Source organism: Lineus longissimus, chromosome 16 (assembly GCF_910592395.1).
Source record: "Lineus longissimus chromosome 16, tnLinLong1.2, whole genome shotgun sequence".
NCBI classification, from domain to species: Eukaryota; Metazoa; Nemertea; class Pilidiophora; order Heteronemertea; family Lineidae; genus Lineus; species Lineus longissimus.
The window spans coordinates 4,321,657-4,341,113 of NC_088323.1; the positions used below are offsets into that span (position 1 = coordinate 4,321,657).

The 19,457-nt window shown below is 39.8% G+C and overlaps 2 protein-coding genes across 2 annotated transcripts; both read left to right on the top strand.

Annotated features, from left to right (window-relative positions):
- The first annotated feature begins 13,635 nt into the window (after positions 1-13,635).
- On the top strand, positions 13,636-15,663 carry LOC135500505 (multiple coagulation factor deficiency protein 2 homolog). Its single transcript, XM_064792027.1, has 4 exons — positions 13,636-14,133; positions 14,287-14,373; positions 14,999-15,114; positions 15,478-15,663. The coding sequence occupies exons 1-4, from the start codon at positions 14,009-14,011 to the stop codon at positions 15,567-15,569; spliced, it is 420 nt and encodes a 139-aa protein (XP_064648097.1). The 5' UTR covers positions 13,636-14,008; the 3' UTR covers positions 15,570-15,663.
- Positions 15,664-16,042: 379 nt separating this feature from the next.
- LOC135500504 (multiple coagulation factor deficiency protein 2 homolog) lies at positions 16,043-18,344 on the top strand. Its single transcript, XM_064792025.1, has 4 exons — positions 16,043-16,453; positions 16,731-16,817; positions 17,291-17,412; positions 18,116-18,344. Exons 1-4 carry the CDS (start codon positions 16,329-16,331, stop codon positions 18,211-18,213), a joined length of 432 nt encoding a protein of 143 aa, XP_064648095.1. The 5' UTR covers positions 16,043-16,328; the 3' UTR covers positions 18,214-18,344.
- Positions 18,345-19,457: the final 1,113 nt, after the last annotated feature.

The following is a 19,457-nucleotide window of genomic DNA, read 5'->3' on the forward strand; positions in this document are numbered from 1 at the left end:
GATTTATTTAACCGAACCACCAAAAACGTTCTCTACTTTCGCCGATATAGGACAGTTTCTCAATATTCAGGCCATATCCCAAAATATTCACATGGTTGTTAAATGTCATTCACGCTCAATTTGGATAGACAAACGCCACGGGTTGGGGACATCAAATTCTCCGATGGTCATGATAAAATGTTTTGGCCTGACCTGTATCGTTTTTCTCTATCTTCGGTGACACGCACATCTCCAGAACCATTTAGGCGAAACCCATCGCTGAGAATAAAATAATATAGGCTACTGCAAACCTAAAATCTGCCGTCCGTGCCTAATTACACAGATATTCTGGTTTAAATACTCAGCGGGAAAACGTGACAATTACGAGTTTTGCGACACAGCAATAGCATCCAATGTACACTGTTGTTCTTTTTTCATCATTGATTAATTGAGGTGAAATACATGACTAGAAAATCATTTAATGAGAGGTTTAAATAGGTCATCAAAATGTTGGATAAGTAAAAAAACGTGGCTCAGAAAGTGAAAGAATTAGGCACTGGCAAAGCATTCGGAAATCTGATCATCATCATGAACCCTTTGATTTGGTGTGACATAACATCAGTGTCAGGCCCCACAAAGATGCGCAAAAGGAGTTCATGTTAGCACCAGCGTCTATTGTGATTATTGATATATTGACGCAAAATTTAGGGTACTGTATGCAATACGATATGAGATAAGTGAGAATATACAGTGACAATATGAACCTGCTTTTGGCAATAACTGATTCCTAATGTCACAAGTCCTGAAACAAAAAGGAAATGTTATAGCCATTTTCATGGCAAATATCATTCTGTAAACAAGGAACGCGACTCATTTCGACTTTGTATTGATATTGTCATCGATACAAGAGCAGCAATAATCCTGGGACAATGAAGGCGGATCAGCATGCAAAGGATCACATGTCGTACTGGCACTTCCCATTATCCAACATCATCTAAGTGGGCCTTCAAGGAATTGTCCCTCTGTTGTGCACCTTCAGAAAGCAAATCACGAGACAATGAGAAACAAGGTAGAATACATCTTCAATAAAACCCGTTTTGTTTTTTAAATATGATGCATATTAGTTATTTCTAATATCGATATGACTGATATATATTTTCGATTCATGGAGCGTTATGAAATATATTTTGCTTGAAGCCTCGCATACCGTGATGATGGCGCGTTCAGTATATTATTTGCAGGCGAAATCGTGGGTTCATGATGTGTCTGTCACCACATCAACACGCTCTCAAAATTTAAGTACTCGTGAATTTGATTCATTGCTGGTGATTTTTGCAGAAAGTGTAAAGACTAACCTAATGTCACAGAAAATAAGGCATAAGGTGATACCAAATTTCCATGTGACAAAATCATAATTTTTTTCCTTTGGATGGTTAGAAATGACCACTGACCAAAAAAATAATTTCTCTTGGAATAGGTTGAGATGTTGTTTCAGGCCAGGTGTGCCCAATATCCTGAAAGGTTTGCATCAATCGAGTGCACTGCACAGCAATGATATAAAGTATGCTCAAAGCAATAAAGGTTTTTGAGCTTTTGAAAAACTCTTCAAATAATATGTGCCAGGCAGCGTATCTCACTAATTAAATACAGAGGTCACAGTCATTACTTTATTGGTGATACTTTTTTTCGTTAAACCAGATTTATTCTCAACTGCAAAGACTAAATCGAATTTGAATTTAACCTGAATGATCTAATTGTTTCACATTGACTGCAGATGCCAAGTTGAATGAACCAGAAAAACTTCACAATCGTGGATAATTCCACCAACACGAAACGTGCGAGACTTGATTAAATCTATAAAAATTGCTCTTTCAACGCGATTTGCAGCAAATCTGAGAATAACTTTGCAAAGAAATCCTGCTTTTCGAAAAGGAAAAAATTCATCTCAGCTTTGACTAAAATTTTTGAAATTGATGAAAAATCTTTGAAGAGGTGTTTGTTTAACGATCTGTTCCGAATAAATCATGTTTATTTGTTTATTCTATGTACAATGTAGCAACCATCCCTGGCTGAAGGGATAAAAATTGAAATGGACAGATGGGCTCCTGGTCAGCCTTTTCTGGTTGATGATTCAATTTCAATATTTGAAGCAGGATAACCAAACCACTGGCCATGGTTTGGAATTGGGATCCTCTGGGTGATTATGAATAAGTTTGAAATCTTCTCGGAGCAAGGAAGAAATACACTGGTGGTGTAGAAATATTATAAAGGCCACTGGAATGAATAAGGCGGCACCGCTGACGTAAAAATATCAAATTTTGTGAGGGAGCTGCGCAGTACTACTTGCTTTTCGAAATCCGCGCCGGGCAAATTAATTTAGATGTGTGATTTGGTTGTGACGCATTTAGTGTCAGTTGTTCAAAAAAGGAAATGCCTCGATCACGAGGCATCATGACCCTGATTGTTTAATAGAACAGGCTAATCGAATATAAATCAGGGCAGTTACTCTAAATATGTACAACTTTCGAGTGGTACTCTGGAATCGTATTATGATATTCAAGTAATAACGTCAATTGATGTGCAACGAGTCCGACCAGTCCGACAGTTATTTCCGTTGTGTTACGTTTGACCTTTGCAAGGCATAGATGTATGTGAGATGAGTCTATGGGTTCAGTGTCAAAAGTCCGATGATCACTATCTGTGACGTCAATGTGATATATTTGGGAGGTCTACTCATCGGATACTGAATAAAACTGCCAGATGGCGACGAAAGTTTCCAGTCAGATCATCACTGCACCTGACGGATATAATACAGTACATGTATGTGGTTACTCGATATGTAAATGTGAAACGGACAAGACCATTTTAGACACATAAAGAGAAAGACAAAAGGTAGGCCAAGTTCTTTGTTTCTGATGGACAGTTTGCAAATTTATAATTCTTGGTTGTTCACCAAATCACCAAGTCAATATTCTTGACAAGATATGATACTTTAACATCGAGTTGAGTACACTTATACTGTGGATAGCTTTAAAACAAAATCATATGCTTGAGAATAGGCTTCCGCAGACACCGCTGGTCGCCTTCATCTGTCTACAATGACATAGGTCTTGTAGAAATTAACGGGGCCGGGCAAGTCATCTAATGTTTGTATACAGGGCGCGTGGTATGTGATGCATGTCCCGTAACTGTGAGGTTGAATTTTTTAAAGTATCAAAATAATCGTTGCCTATACAGGTGTACATGTACTATAAAAACAATACTGAGACGTACTTTCTGGTAAGTTATGTATGAAGTGTTTGAAATTGTACAATATTTAAACCTGAACGCATTAACTTTTTCTTCCAGATGGCTATGAACGAATACTCAAAGCGAAGCTCCGATTACGACACATTCAAGTCAGAAGAAATGCTTCATCCGGGTGACTCCAAACTAATCGAAGTGGAGGAAGACAATCTCCAACCGACAAGTTGGGAGACACAACCACTAAAGACATTACTGAAGCGAACCATCATCATTGGAGCGTGCCTTCTATTCGTTGGCATCGTCATGATAATCATTGGCGTACTGACTATGTTAAGACACGAAGATTCATTGGCAAAGCTTGAAGGGTTTCTTGTTGGGAGTGCAAGCTTTCTCAGCGGACTCTTAGCACTGACTTTGAATATACTTTCTAAACACGTCGAGAAACGCCGAAGTTTTATATGCCACGCATCTTGTTTAATTTTATTTGGCATTGCGAGCTTCATGGTCGGATTCTGTGACTGTTTCTTTGTCATTTTCAAATTAGTGAACGCCCATCATATGTTTACATCAAAAGTGAAATCAGACTTTGAACCATACGACTTAAGAGGTCACACAGTGTTTCTTGTGCTAGCCATTTTTCACATGATCATGATTGTTCTAATGATGTTACTGGGTATCTTACTGATGCTGACCGCGGCTAGATTAAGACAGGAGATTTTGGACGATCGTCAAAAGGAACAGAAAGGCACAACCTACCATGCCTTCGGGAGCAAGATCTGAATGCACTTGTTTTAGAAGCGCTTATCTTTGTTTGTAATTTTGTTTCCTATTATTGCTTTATATAAGGCCCATATAAATATATATGAAAGCCATACTTAAGCAAACAGTCTATAACTTGGTACCACTTTCTAACAATAGGCTGCTTTTCCTAATTTATTGTAACTTGATATGCATTCAAAAAGTGTTTCAATTGTATTTATAATAAAAAAGTAATTTTATCAAAAACACGTCAGTCTTAAAAGCTTTTGAGCCACTTAAAGTGGATACCAAGGATGAAAAACACCATGCGGTGTCCAACCGTTCCTTTATTTCTGAGGACGTCGTCAACAACCTTGAAAACATTACCATACCTTCGTGAAGCCTCTTAGCCGAGACTAGTTCGAAAATACAGTCAGGGCAAATGAGTAAATGTTGCTTATTAACACAATCATTGACTAATGTGGCATAAGTGACGTCAAGGAGGGAATGATTAGCCGGCTAATAACAGTATAATTGTTAATCATCCGTCACAAATATCGCTGCATGCGTAGCTTGTAAAAAACAGTATGTTACATCAAATCGTGATGAAAGGACTGATAATTGTCGGCCAAAGGGGAAGACCAGAATATGTGGGGAGCTCAATACATGTACGATTCATCGGCCGTTCTTCTGTCTATCCCAAAGGCCAATGTCATGTCAGTCGGTGGTAGAGCATTTTCAATTGGAGCCCCTCAGTTGTGGAACAAACTTCCTTCAACTGTTAGGAACTGCAGCTCTCTGTTATCTTTCAAGGGACAACTGAAACATTTGCTTTTTAAAGAGGCCTATCAAGCGCTTTGAGCGGCCAGTTAATGGTCGGATACTGCGCTATATAAGACTTGTATTATTATTATTATCATTATTGCAGGGCATCATCAAAAAACTTAACACTGATGAACTGGTATACACAACAAGCAGCTAATGAAGTGAAAATGTACAAAATGTATTGTTTTCAGCTTATAATTCAATCGCTTGTATTGTTATCGTCACATTTACACCCGAAAGTACAGCTAGACACCAATATCATTTCGAGTCATGATCACCTGCAGTTTCTCAAGTCGAAACCATTACAGTCTCGTGTGATGTCTATGAGGAGACCATCTGCGATTTCCCGGAGTCGACGAACGATGTGGTAGTACATATCTAATTATGATATTCTTTGAAGTCCGAAATCCATCGAAACCTGTCATTAGTAGACATTCCAGTTTTTTTGTGACACCTTGTTCCATCAATTGGTTTTTGCGTGATATGAACCAAAAGTGTTTTTTTTAAATTTATGTATATTTCAGTTCAAAATTCTGAAAATTTTTTGATCATATCGACTCCGCTATAAGCTCCTCGTTACGCCACAGCATACCAATTATTCAGGATTTCACTTTTCGCAAATTTCTTCCTTCGATTGTCTTGTAAACACATGTACGTCCCCTTAATAAATAACAGCATGCTCTACAACAATCTGGCCTCGGAAACTGATCACTGATATTACTATTTGTTAGTCCTCGACTTAAAGGGTTTCGCCAATCGTAATTACTGGTGGTCTCGGAAATAAAAATGCTGTCAGACACACTTACGAAGTGATGTTATTATGCATACGAATATGCTACAACTTGATATTTATAGTACATGTATCTTTATATCTGTCTACAAAACGCCAATGCTGACATTTATGTCTATAGTGTATTTACGCATGTCAATTGGAAATTTTCAAATTCAATTACAAATGTCAATTTTAACGAACGGCGTAGGCCTTTAAACCATGTCGGCGTCGATTTCTTACCATATGTATCATCTACTGGAGAGGGAGAACCGTCTTTATCGTTTGAGGGATTGCTGCCATGATTAATTGTGTAAGAAAATGGAATCCTCGGGGGTTTAAGTAAGACTGAAATCTCGGCTGGTGTTGGGGTGTCGGGGTTAGACCAAGGCCACAAGAAGCAACTCAGTTAACAGGATATCTCGATCAAGTTAGAAACCATTGCTTCGTCAGCGTTAGACTTAACATAGCGCAGAATGATTGAACAGCAGTCAAGATGTGTCATAATCGCGAATGCATATATCTATCATCCATGCTAAAGCTATTCTTATCATATCAGTAACAATGGACGATACATGCCTGAAGCTATTTTTTAGTTCAAAGCAGAACCTCAAGGAAACCTTGGTAGTATTTCTTTTGATCATACACTTAGCCGTTTTCCTATGACATATACACATGGTCGGTCGAATAAAGAAGTAACGCACTGACAGTGATGATAAATGATTCATGTATTATTAATTGTAGAAAAGGAGAAAAAGACATTGTCTTCGCGACCATGTTCATCTCACACCAGTCTCTGCCTCTGTATGTTACTGACCCTGAAGTAATTAGGGCCTTTTGGTTCGGAGACAACAAGGCAAATACCACCTCAGTCTATTGCAGCTTCACTGATGAAGTCATTGACGCTATGCTATGCTGCCCGCACAGCTTTCAAAGCACAACAATGACGTTATGAATTTACCGCTACCCCCAAACGCCAAGCAGCACCAAACCGTTCCGGCTATTACAGCAAAAATCCTATGAAATCACCCCATCTCGAGACTAATTCAACCATCCACTTGTTGCTTCAAAGCGCTACTGATCATTTGCCGATGATGATCGAAGTTACATCTTCATTTCCGCCCCTCCTGCCATGTTCATCGATCATCCTGACAATGATACCACAATGTGGTTAGATTTCTGATTTGGTCGCTTGTGGAGGTATCATTATCTTGTTTTAGTGGGCTAGTCACGCTACTAAGTTACCAAGTGGCCTTTACCTGTGGTCGACGACGAACTGGGAAACCCACCGTGTCAATATGTGGGAATGTTCAGTCTAGAAAAAGCAACAAATGACTTGTTCGTCGCTACTTGTAGTCCTGGCAATGATACCAGTGCGGAAGCAACCCGTTTCAAGGAATGCTAGGAGATTGACCCTGGAAAAATTCTGAGATCGGAAAAAATCCCCTTAATCCCACAAAAAAGACTTGGAGAAATTTTGCAAATGTCAATGAATGTACATGTAAAAAGTTTAATCTGAACCTGTTGCAGAATACTAGTATTTAAAATCAGAATGCAGCCACTGCTGGAGCGATTCATTGAATTCTGCTTTCAATTGTTTACACTACAGCGACAAACCCACAACTATCTTAAAACCGCCAACAACTCAGCGACGACGGGAACTCATCATTGGTTCACCAACACTGCTTATATTAGGTCAAGAATTTGATTAAGCCATTACTGGTCATACACGTGCAGGTCCATTTTCTAATCTTAGTCGCCTGACCGCTGATCCTGTGGCCCCGAGGGTTGTTGCGGCCTTACTACCAGATGATCCGCTAACCCCTTTTACGTTGTTTACCATCACCGGCCATCATGGACGCAGATTAACATATTGCCCTAGGCGCCGATTCGCACTACATGTATATTATGGAGGATTTTCATATTTTGTTTGGTAGCAGATATTGTACGTGTTTGGATCGAATGTTCGATATCAAAGCGCATCGGATTATGTCACCTTAATAGCTTACACCATTTGTGTCCATCCTATTTTCCAGCGGCTCTGGCAAATCAACAAAAAACATTGCTGTGGTGCTGTGTTTATGGACGCAAATTCGCTCGAAACATTTGTAATATCAATGTATCAGACTCCATAGTGGCAGTGAAAAGCATGAGATGTAAAATACTTGGACTGAAAGAGGGATATTTCCAATGAATACCAATCTGAAAACTCTGGTCTATAGGAGCGACTCTATAACAATTTCTTCTTTTCTGCCACCAACTACTGACCAGCACAGATCAATCCGTGGTCATTGATTTCTTTTGCCGAGCAGCAACGGTATAAATCGACCATTCGGCCAAATGCCCACTTAATTGGTAAGTGTCGCAAAAAGAGGCCAGCACAGCCAGGTGCATGGTCCCCTCAGGGGTCCATTACTGATTATAGACTAGGATGATCTAAAATAGTGGACTTATCATCTAATTGAGTTACCAAATATGGATAGCAGATAAAATTGTCATAACAATAAGTGGTCATCCAGTCAGAAAGGAAAATTTAGGAGTATCCAGGTGCGGAAATGTCATGAAAGTGATCTTCCCAAGCCTTTTCGTTCTGATTGTGTCCTCATAAGACCAAGTAGGGGAGACCTAAATTCAAAATTCAAAAACCCGATAGCTTCAAATGGAATTTCTATTAACCTCTGTCTCTTCAAATGAGTTTTATCCAGCGCGCCCTTCACAATCAGCAAATTTACATGCACACAGCGCGATGCATTGACTAATTGCACAAGGGACACGATTTCCATATTTTATTTAACCTTCGCGTTTACTTTACTCCAAAAATGGCCAAGTCAAAGACAAGGTAAGCGATGCGTGAATTGCATTTCAATGAAGTAGAATGAAGAAAATAACACCAGATATCGAAATATCAAAAGAAAGATTAAAAGAAAACACCCATTGGTTGTGACACGGAATAAACACAATCACTCGATTGAGCATCAAAAGGAAAACCCGGCATTTATCGTTACGTTGGTATCAGTTAACCATTCACGCGATCTTATTATTTCATATTCTGAAAAATCATGTTTCTGCGGTGGCTCGACAAGGACATCACATGATTTTTTTTCAGGAAATATCTCGATCGATGGTGAGGTTATTTTGGAACGAATCTTACTCTTTCTTTTATAGACAACATATCCATCACATGGCATACGACAACAGGTTGTACAAGTAAAAGCACCAAATAAAATAGAACTGACTGAGACTGTTTAAGACAAAAATGCCGGCGAATCGATGTTGAATGCTGATTCTTGTGTAGTGGTGGCATCATTTCTACTAGCCCAGGCTAGAGAGAAATTCCGTTTAGCTCAGTCGGTAGAGTGATGGCCTTATAAGCGAGAGGTCCCGAGTAATCCCCGCTTGGACCTTGATGCTTTTCCTCTGTTACACTTGCATCGAGTAACAAGGCCCTCACTAGTTTTGGGCTGCCGTGAATGCACAATGGACCAACCAACCAGCGCACCAGATCGAGGGACATGAAAAAAAACGAGACTTATTTTGCATCGTATCAATTAGAAGTAGTTAGATTTATCCTGCCACGGCGCATCTTGTCGCAAAGGTGACGGGGCAATCGCCAACTCCTATCATTTAATGAACATTTAAAGAAGCCGTAGAAGCATTTGACATGAGGTCAGATACCAAATCAAAGCGAAGGAAATGAAAAAGGAGCCTACCTGAAAAGTTACGGGTCTTCTTTGGAAATGAGCAGAGTCGTTCGTAAGGGAATCCGGTGTTGCAGCGTCTGTGCGTGGGACAGGTTGCCTGTCTCCTTATAAGCCTGCGTTGGACCGGATCTGATTGTTGTAAGACGGACGCTGATGTCAGATTGGGGGTTTCATGTAGATGTGACAATAATAGGAAGATGTCTTATTAGTAAGTCGGGAATGGGATGTATAATTGCGATGGAGATATTTGTCCGGATTCAGGAAATGGCTCTAATCAAAATGCAACTGTGGTTTGATTGTTTACTACGTCAGTGCAACTTGTAGTTGTGAATTCTGCGATTATGAATCATTGTGGATGCCTTTAGATCATGCAACCTTCTCATAAAGAATGTATACATGAATTGTGCATCAGTTGAATCATACAGGGTGAAACAAAAGAGGCAACTCAGGTTTCGACATGATATTATACATGTAATAGGTCTCGTATTTTGATTTTTATTAGGGAGACATCCTCCCTATTTGACCAGGTACTTCACAGACGACGGATGCTGATATCATCCGGGAGACATCACAGATAAACAGATGAAAATAACCAACTCCAGACCGCCAAGAGTAATACCTGGCTAATTGCCCATCGATACATTTTGATTACGGCATTTTGCAACATAAATGTAGTTATCTCGAAAAGGAAATGAGCGTTATGGCTGACCGGGCCCGTTAACATTCAGGCTCCTGAATAAGTTGACACTGGGCGAAGACCACAGATCACTTCCTTCTCGATCCACCATGCGTTTTTACTAGGAAATTGCCCATCAGAAGGGCAGGTTGAAGTAGGCTACATCGTGCAGTTGGAATGAAGTGTATTGCCCCCGGCTCCAAAAACATTTTACTTATGAAATGCCCCCGTACATCATTGTGATGAAAATCTCATATAAACACATCATCGTTGAATACGTACGCAAGTTATCTTTTTCATAATCTTACAAAATACATTTTGGAACTTTTTATTTATTACAGTCCTAAAAAATGTTGAGAAGTTTCTCGAGGACGAGACTCATCTTACAAATGACTGAGAAGTGCTGTTTTAACAACTCTGTCACTAACAGCACACTTCAGGTGATGCCTTAATTTGAGTTGCTGCTTAAAACTGTCGGAACATTTTCTGCTTTAAGGTCTTCTCGTAGTGGCATAGTTTCAATTTCAAGCGAAATCGAAAACTGCCGATATTCCGTAACGACTGGAAGCTTTACGGGTACTAGGCTTACTTGTCAGTGACCTGGACCTCCAGGAACCTTTGAGCTACTCTTTGGCTGGATGATCCTACCATTCAGTATCAAGATCATGACGACATGCCGAGAATGATAGATACCAGTGCAGTGTATTCTGCTTTTTTTCCATAGAAACTGGGTCATAACCTTTCAAACTACGAGGAGGCGTAATCCGTGTAGATGAGTAGTGCTCTGTAAGTGCACCAGCACCAATGATCAGACATACGGTACTAGAACCATGTTAGGCCATTTTGCAAATGCATCCGATCCCATATTGGTCCATCTTTGTATGATCGCACCGGATTAAGTGCACTCAGTCGTGGTCGTGATAAGCACATGATCGGGGATGGCCACCAAATATCACAATAATGTTAGGCGATTTGCCCATTTATTGCTCAGATACTGTAACGAGACCTTTCGCAAATGGTTTATTCATGTAGTAGTCATAATTATCTTGATGACAAATAAGGGTATGGGCGGTTTACCTTAGATTGACTGGATGTCTTGGAGTTACATGGACGATTCGTCTAAATCATAAGACGCTTCCTAGTCCGAATTTGTTGGCTGGTATTCAAACCATTGGACAAAATTCGAAAGATATTACTTCCCTTAACATTCGGGACGCCAAAAATATACACTACAGTAATCAGTATATACCTGTATATGGCGAGCGAAAATGAACCTCTCTAACATTGCAAAATACATGAAAAGTGTTCTCACATTCCAAATCATCTCTCAAAACAAACTCATCGAATATTCCCATGAAGGTCTCCAAATACATGTACTGGCAGATAATTTCCCTTTTTTTGGCTCACTTGTAGTTGTTGGTGACAATAGATGGATGATGGGGTTGGTAACAGAAAGGTGTCCGATGGCCAGGCCTTCACATCCTGGTCTATGTGTCGATTTTGTAGAAGTGGTCTTATATTGGTGAAATTAGAGCGTATGCTATACCTAAAAAATCCCCCTGATAAACTTGAGCGTCACGTCACAACCTAGTCAAGGATGCCCTTATCAGGCAATTACAAGTACAAACTGATCGGGTATCCATTTCCTACATTTTTAGGCTTCCCAACCCTTGACAGTCAGTAGATAACGCGGGTTAGCCTATTTTGCGGCCGAGATGAGGATCGCAAATTACTTCAATTTTTTGGGATTTCAGGGCCAATCTCGATCATATGGTTTTCGGTCGGTGGTAGTTATAAATAAATGCACGGGGAACGATTTGAAGTTGGGTTAACGTTCCGATATTCGCGTGGATCATATCGACTGAGTGGAAAAAGATAGGGGTGTATCATGGTTGCGTGTCTAAGGTTGCGGGAAGAAGGGAAGACATAAGGAGGTCGACCTTCGTGAGTAAATAGTGAGGTTTCGCAACGACCCGTTTAGGCCCTACGACGACGTCTATCTATTGTGTGAGATTACCTGAACAATAGATAAACGTCGTCGAAGGGCCTAACCGGGCGGTTGCGAAACCTCACTAATAGCTGTTGGAAATTGGATAAGGAATAGGACTGAAGCGGTGATACCCAGCTCATGTCCAGCTTCTGCGCAAAATATAGAGGCGGTGAAATTCTCATGTTTAGTGATGCAGTGGCCAGTGCACACGGAAGATGAAAATGATGTTGCGCGAGTATGCTTGGTAATATCTCCAGAATAGCGAGGCCATGCAAGTTATATCGCGGGGATTCCTCAAAAGAAGTTATTCCTTATGCCGCCAATTTGATTAGACTCCAATTGTGTCACTCGGGACGACCAAATTATTCTTTAGTCCGGAATCTGATTAGCGTGTTTTTGTAAGAATTTGAATGATAATGGACAAGATAAAGTTTTCAAGCATGCTCCATGTACAATGTAACCAATGTACCACATCATTTGCAGTGTGTATGAACATTTTTGGTTGTTTCCCATGTGTCAGTCTTCAGTGGCATCGTTCAGTTCCTTTTGCAACTTTTGGTGGGTTAAGCCCTAAAATTAGTTAGACTTTTTCACTGTTCCCAAACAATGAGGGGGGAACTCACAGAAACGTTAAAACACGTAACGAACGGCGGCAAAAACAAAAATCTGATGACGTCATTTGTTTTTATATTCATTCATTCATTTATTCTTCTACTTTGATGAGTTAACGACAAACCTCCGGTATGGAAATTTCCCCACTAAATGCCGATTTTGATAAACATTTCTCAACATGAACCCTGAATTCATACATTTGTAAACATGTATTCACATCGGAAATGGAAATTTATGAACAATTCCGATGGAGAAGATTGATACGGGATGGTTTGCTTCCAAGATGGCTGGTGGTCATTCTCATTTGAATTAATGTGATTCTTTCGTGATGCGATCCATGATTGAAGAAGACAATATATTCGCCACCTGATGACGTCTTTTGTTTACAAATCTATCTAATTATTCTATCGTACATTTTAAGAGTTGGGAACATGGCCTCGCTCCCCTTTGCAATCTTACATCATGGACCAATCCACGTGACCAATGCCCCTGACAACCACATACAGCTCACCATCACAATTGCAAAGGGTGAAAAAGCACTTCTCTGCAGGTTGTTTTGAGATATCTATTCTGATTGACAACACTCATCAAATGATAACATTGAAATAAAGATACTTATTTGATGAGTGTTGTCAGTTGGGACGAAGTTGGTTCTTCATGTACCTGTGTCCTTGGCCCGGTTCTCCAAAAGCACAAAAGTCAAATTCTCCCCAACCGTTAAAGGTTACGTGGTTTTGAACAACTCAGCCCTGATGAGTGTTATCATTCGTAGCTACAGAAAGTACTGGCACATTGAAGATATCACCAGATAAAGGTACTTTCCTATCACAGGTTCAGGTGGGTGAATACAAAGGCATTTTATCCTCGCCACGGGTGTTGCCGGGAAATATCGCCTTTTAGAAAGCTTTTCTGATCCGACTTCTACTGGGGCATGTAAATTTTGGTGTAACGTGTAGATAAATATGCTAAATAACGAATACATTAACTTATTGAATTTAATTCAATCTAATAACTTATTCGTCTGCCCAGATGGTAAAATATGAGAACTTGTTAATCAAATGCAACAAAACTAATGAGGCTTCAAAGTGATAATTATCAATGCATTCGTCAATACACGTCAGCGTATACATTTGAATTAGTGCACTGCTGTTGGTCGGAGGTTTTGCAAAGCACTGCACACTGCAACTGGAATGGTGTTATATGTACTGCAGAAAACCACTCCTCTGTCATTATATCGAAAACTACAAAAATAGGACTAAATGATACATTTACTCGTAATTACACAAATGGTTTGTTAGCCTAAGCTCATGCAAACTATATTCAGCAGTTATTCATTTGCACGAAGTCGAGCAACTTCTGTTTTTTGTGATCGCGACGGAGAAAACTTCACTTGGGATTAGGTTTTGGCTGACGACCTGGTCCCAAAACAAAGCACGATTTACGAGAAACTGACACTTTGACCGCTTTTCACAATGGATACGGACAGAATAACTACGATATGCCTCATGTCATTCGCCGCCATCTTGCTTGGAAGTTGCTGCTTCGGGCACGACCATGCTCACAAACTTGGTGACAAGGCAGTAGTCCAAGATGCCCAGTAAGTAAACATCTTTCGCTTACATGTAGGACTTTCTTCGGTCGCGTTTTTTGCTCTCTATCGTAATCACAAAGTCGGCACGGTAACGGTTATTTTGACTGTAAAACCCACACAATTCTACAATAGAGATAAACTATCTCAAATTGCTTGCAGGCATATGCAGGAGCATCTTGATGATGAGGGTGTGAAGGCGAATGCTACAAATATGTCATATGATGAACAGATCTTCTATTACTTTAAGTATGCTCTTTCATTTTCCTTACCATTTGACCCCAACCGCCTCGTAACCAGTCATATCAGCAAGAAAGCTAATCAGTAAATACATGAGCGTTTCTGAAGCAGACACGTGCCTGTCAAAATATTAGCCAGGTTTTGCAAGCGGTAGTACGACAAAACTCTATGTACACGTGTATTCTATTGACATTAGTTCAGGAAAGTTTACCCGATTTCTTGTGCTACTTTCCACCTATGTGGGGTCTTTTACTTGCCCTGGCATAGATGCTCAGGTACAATTCATATTATTACTTGCCCTGTATAGACACTCAGGTACAATTCATATTATTACTTGCCCTGGCATAGACGCTCAGGTACAATTCATATTATTACTTGCCCTGGCATAGACGCTCAGGTACAATTCATATTATTACTTGCCCTGGCATAGACACTCAGGTACAATTCATATTATTACTTGCCCTGGCATAGACGCTCAGGTACAATTCATATTATTACTTGCCCTGGCATAGACACTCAGGTACAATTCATATTATTACTTGCCCTGGCATAGACACTCAGGTACAATTCATATTCGTATTCATATTTTTTATTCAAAGAACTACATTGTTAATGTGAAAATATCTGTTTCTAGACTCCATGATTATGACAACAGTAGCACCATAGATGGTCTGGAACTTTATAAGGCCCAAATGCACATGGTGGACAAGGATGAAAAACTGACCCAGGCACTCAAGGATGATGTTGTGGGTAAGTTCAATAAACAAACCATATGTCGATATGCGTACATTACTACTACTTATCATTACTATTCATGTGTAGGTGTTGTATTTTTGACATATCAAACTGAAATTTTATTAAATGATGCAAATATCCCTGTGGGTGTGAAGAATCACAACTTCTATTCCCAGGGGTCACTGCGCTCCCCCACTTCCGGTGTTCTACTGCGCAGCCATTTTGAAGTCCTAATCAAGTAGTCACCGGATGTAGAGGGTTCCCATACGTTTTATACATTTTCAGTAAATGCACTAATTTTTCATGGCCCACCCGATATTAGTTGTGACCCTCCACTAAGAATTGTCATACATTATAATGACTACATCTTTTTTTCAGAAGAAATCGATAAAGCGTTAAAACAGTACGATTTCAACAATGACGGGCTAATAGACTACATAGAGTACAAGCATGCCTATTTCGAATCATAATTTCATGTTCGATAATAAAAAGCAATAGTATTAAAAACATGGAGTTCAAAATATTTTTGAGCCATAATGATAACATCATGTAAATGACGGAACCAGTTCCTGGTATAAGCTTCGACCACCTCACCTTCCCCCCCCCCCCCCCCCCCCCACACCCCCATGCAGGTTCCAAATTGACCGAGTTCGTGAACGTGTCGTCACAGTCTGATGGAGAGCACTTGGTAACAAATATCCTGCTAAAACAAAAATAAGTGGTCAGGTTATGTCAAACATAAATATTAATTTGTTCAATAAAACCTTGCCTAAATTTTTTAAACAGCATGCGTCACCTAAGACGATTTTTACCTCTGCATCGCAATTGTCAGCCATGTCAGCTGGCAGTGAATTCAATCAATATCTGACGTGGGCCAGCTGTTCATACAACATAAATCACTGCCAATAAAGTAATGAAATACGATAATGAAACAAAGTGCAAGCGTTCTACATTGTACTGATAAATCTGATGGTGTGTGGATGGTTGAATGTGCATGCACGTGTAGCATCGTTTACTTTGTGCCATACTGCTTTGGAACGCCCGTTTTGATAGGTCTGCTGATTTTAATTTGAAAGTACCTTCTAACTGGTGCCATACTTCTTCCGAACCACTCCAACCGGTGCCATCTGCTTTTGAACGTATGCACACGTTGAGTCTCTTAAAGTGCTCATTCCGGTGAAAGCCACGTTCTCTAACTTTCCTATACAAAACCCGCTGTAGTCGACAGTATGGACCGGAGTGCCTTAACACCAATATTCCTCGCGACTCTCGCAGTTGTCTTACTCGGCAGGAGCTGCTTCGGCGATGAACATGCACACCAACTCGGCAATATGGCGGATATAAAAGATACTGAGTGAGTATACAAGACGAGATGACACCACTCTTTGACTGTGCATGAGGTTTTGAGGGAACCAGCTATCAATTAAGGGAAGCAATTTTATTTTGACTTGTAGTGGAAAACAAGTTCCCAAACCGAATATTAGATTTATCTTTGCTTCCACAATCTTAGTCTTTATCAATTCTTGGTTCTGGTAATTGCATATGGACATTCACCTGATGTACATTTACGGCACTGTTTCGTCATAATATCCACCAGTATACATGTATATACCAGTAGTTCAATTCTTCAGGCACATGCAGAAACATCTTGATGAGGAGGGCGTAAAGGCAAATGCAAAAGATATGTCAGTGGATGAAGAGATCTTCTATTATTTTACGTAAGTCACGGAATTTGACTGTATCACTAACATTTTATAGAGGAGCGCACTGACAGAGATCTGTCATCTTCACATGTTATTTGTTGGTTATATCCAACCTCACAGCGAAGAATATTCAAACCCGAAAAATGCTTGGGGCTGATGATGTTTCTTCATTTTGAGCAAAAAATGGACTCAAGAAATATTTTTATTCTTCAGAGTTGAATTTTTTCATAAATTCAAAATTCTTAAAAATTTTCAAAGCCAAACATGTTTGGGGCTGATGATGTTTCTTCATTTTGAAAAAAATGAGTAGAAAAAAAAAGGGAAAAATATCTTTGGATTCAGAAATTTTTCCATCCTTCTGATTCTGAAAAATACATGTATTCAAAGCCAATTTTTTTCGGGGCTGGTGAAGTTTCTTGATTTTGAGCAGAAAAAAACAGGTGAAAAAATATTTGAATTCTTTTGTAATCTTCCACTTTGTTTTCTAGACTTCACGATTTCGACAATAGCAGCACAATTGATGGTCTTGAGATATATCAGGCTCGTTTACACACGCTGGCCGCGGATGAGAAAGCGGAAATTAACCAAACGTTCAAAGATAAAGCTGCCGGTGAGTTGATTAATTCGGACCCCTAAACCTTGATATTATCATGAACAACGCACAGCGAAAAAAAATTATTTGAAGGAATACGGGCAGAGACCTGTATTCATCCACGACCGGAAGAGTCACATAGAGCTTATCAAAATGTCAAGTTGTGGTAAATACATGGCTGGGATGGACCAAAGTGGAATTAATTCTCAATCTGTGGTTGATTCTTAATCTACAGAGTCAGGCCATCACAGAAATATGCTTTTTTATAATATATTTAAGAAAATGTGGTCTCACTGGTCAGTTTAGAACTTGTACTTTGACAGGGCCATATCAATGCGCCAGTGACGTTTTGATGGATATGGTGTACGGAAATCTTTTTTTCTCAGGCAATCGGTATTGGAATTTTTAAAAACTTTATTATGCTATTGGCAAAGGGTTCTTCTTGACACATATAAAATTTTGTGCAGATTGATTGGTCCAATGAGTACTTTTTTTACCAAAACCTATGCACAACAATGTACACGTAATGTACACATGTTTTAATAGAGGACTCTGGCCATACCATAGGTATATTAGCACTCCGGGTAGTACTTGCAATTGATGTGCAAAACAAAGGAGATACTTCGGAACTATTTCAGCACTTTTTCAAACAAGTGGCTGACCGAATGACGTCGCCATTATCCCTTTAGTGAAGTTGATTTTTACAATTCTTTGTTTTCAGCGGACGTCGACTCTACTTTGAAAAAATATGACCAAAATAACGACGGTCACCTCGATTACGTTGAGTATAAAATAATCTACAATATCCCCACAGAGTAATATTTACTGTTAACGTGAGAGTTTAATCGAAAACGAAGAATACAAAGCGTATTTCTTGTCTTCATTATTGGTCGACTGATTTGAGTGTTTCAGTGACATCTAAATGTCTAATTAAAATGTTTACCATCGTCGTGAGGTTTGTCGGAGTATGTCTCAGTACTACACTAACCCTGAATTCTCGGCGCAGTACCAAAATTCACCACTTTCTCTTCTGAAGACGCACGTCTCAGAACTGAAAGGACCCGGTGTGAAAGTAAATGTCACCCGGCAAAGTAGTCCTACTGAATAGTTAGATAATCATTCAGGAATTAATAGCAATACCAGGAGGGACCACCCCCGCCCCCTCCCAATCTTTTTTCACGGCCTGTGTAGAAGTTTGAAATGTCCTAATGATAGAATGTCGGGGGAACAAAGTATTCTATATTCTAGCGTGACATTGTCTACTTCTGCACCAGAAAGTTCAACCAGAATGCTCAGTAGATTTGCTCAGTGGAAGACTATACCGACAGAGAGATGCCTGAATTTTATGCGGGATATTGATTATTATATGTCTATCAGGATCCCAAAACACTCATGATAAATTCATCCACCTATCGCGTGTGATTGAGTGCCAGATGTTTGACTCCAGATCAAGCAATACGTACACGTCAAATGATGTATGTACATATGATACTGAAACAATTAATATGTCACACGTAAGCCCTCTGTATTGTATTTATAAATACCATATGCACTGGGAACGTGATAGACTTAATCGAAAATAGAAGAAATGGAATGAAGAGGCAAAGTTTGGTTTTTCTCTTGTCAACCCGAACGGTGTAAACAACCGAGGACCTAGAGTGATCAGTTACTTCCAGCCATAAGTTAACGGTATAACACATCCTGAGAGTGTCAGGTGTTCTTAGCGCTAGATCCTACGTCCCGCACACAAACCCCTGAGGTCATTCGCGGCGATTTGTGGAGTGCCCAGCGCAGCAGCGAAAGCGCCCAAAAAGGAGTCTGCTCACAAGTCGTGTAAGAGAATGTTTCAAATAAGGAAAACATCCGGGACTTTCCTCGGCATCGGCCTTGTAACGCGCATTTCTATTGGTCGGCTATCTATATCGACCTGGGTGTTCCCCGAGAAATTCGGGCTGTTCTCGCAAGTGACCTTTCCCTCCGCAAATTGAGAAACTGTCATTATATACGCTCTTAACAGCGTTTATCAACTGTTTTTTACTTACAATGAGATAACAATAACGGAG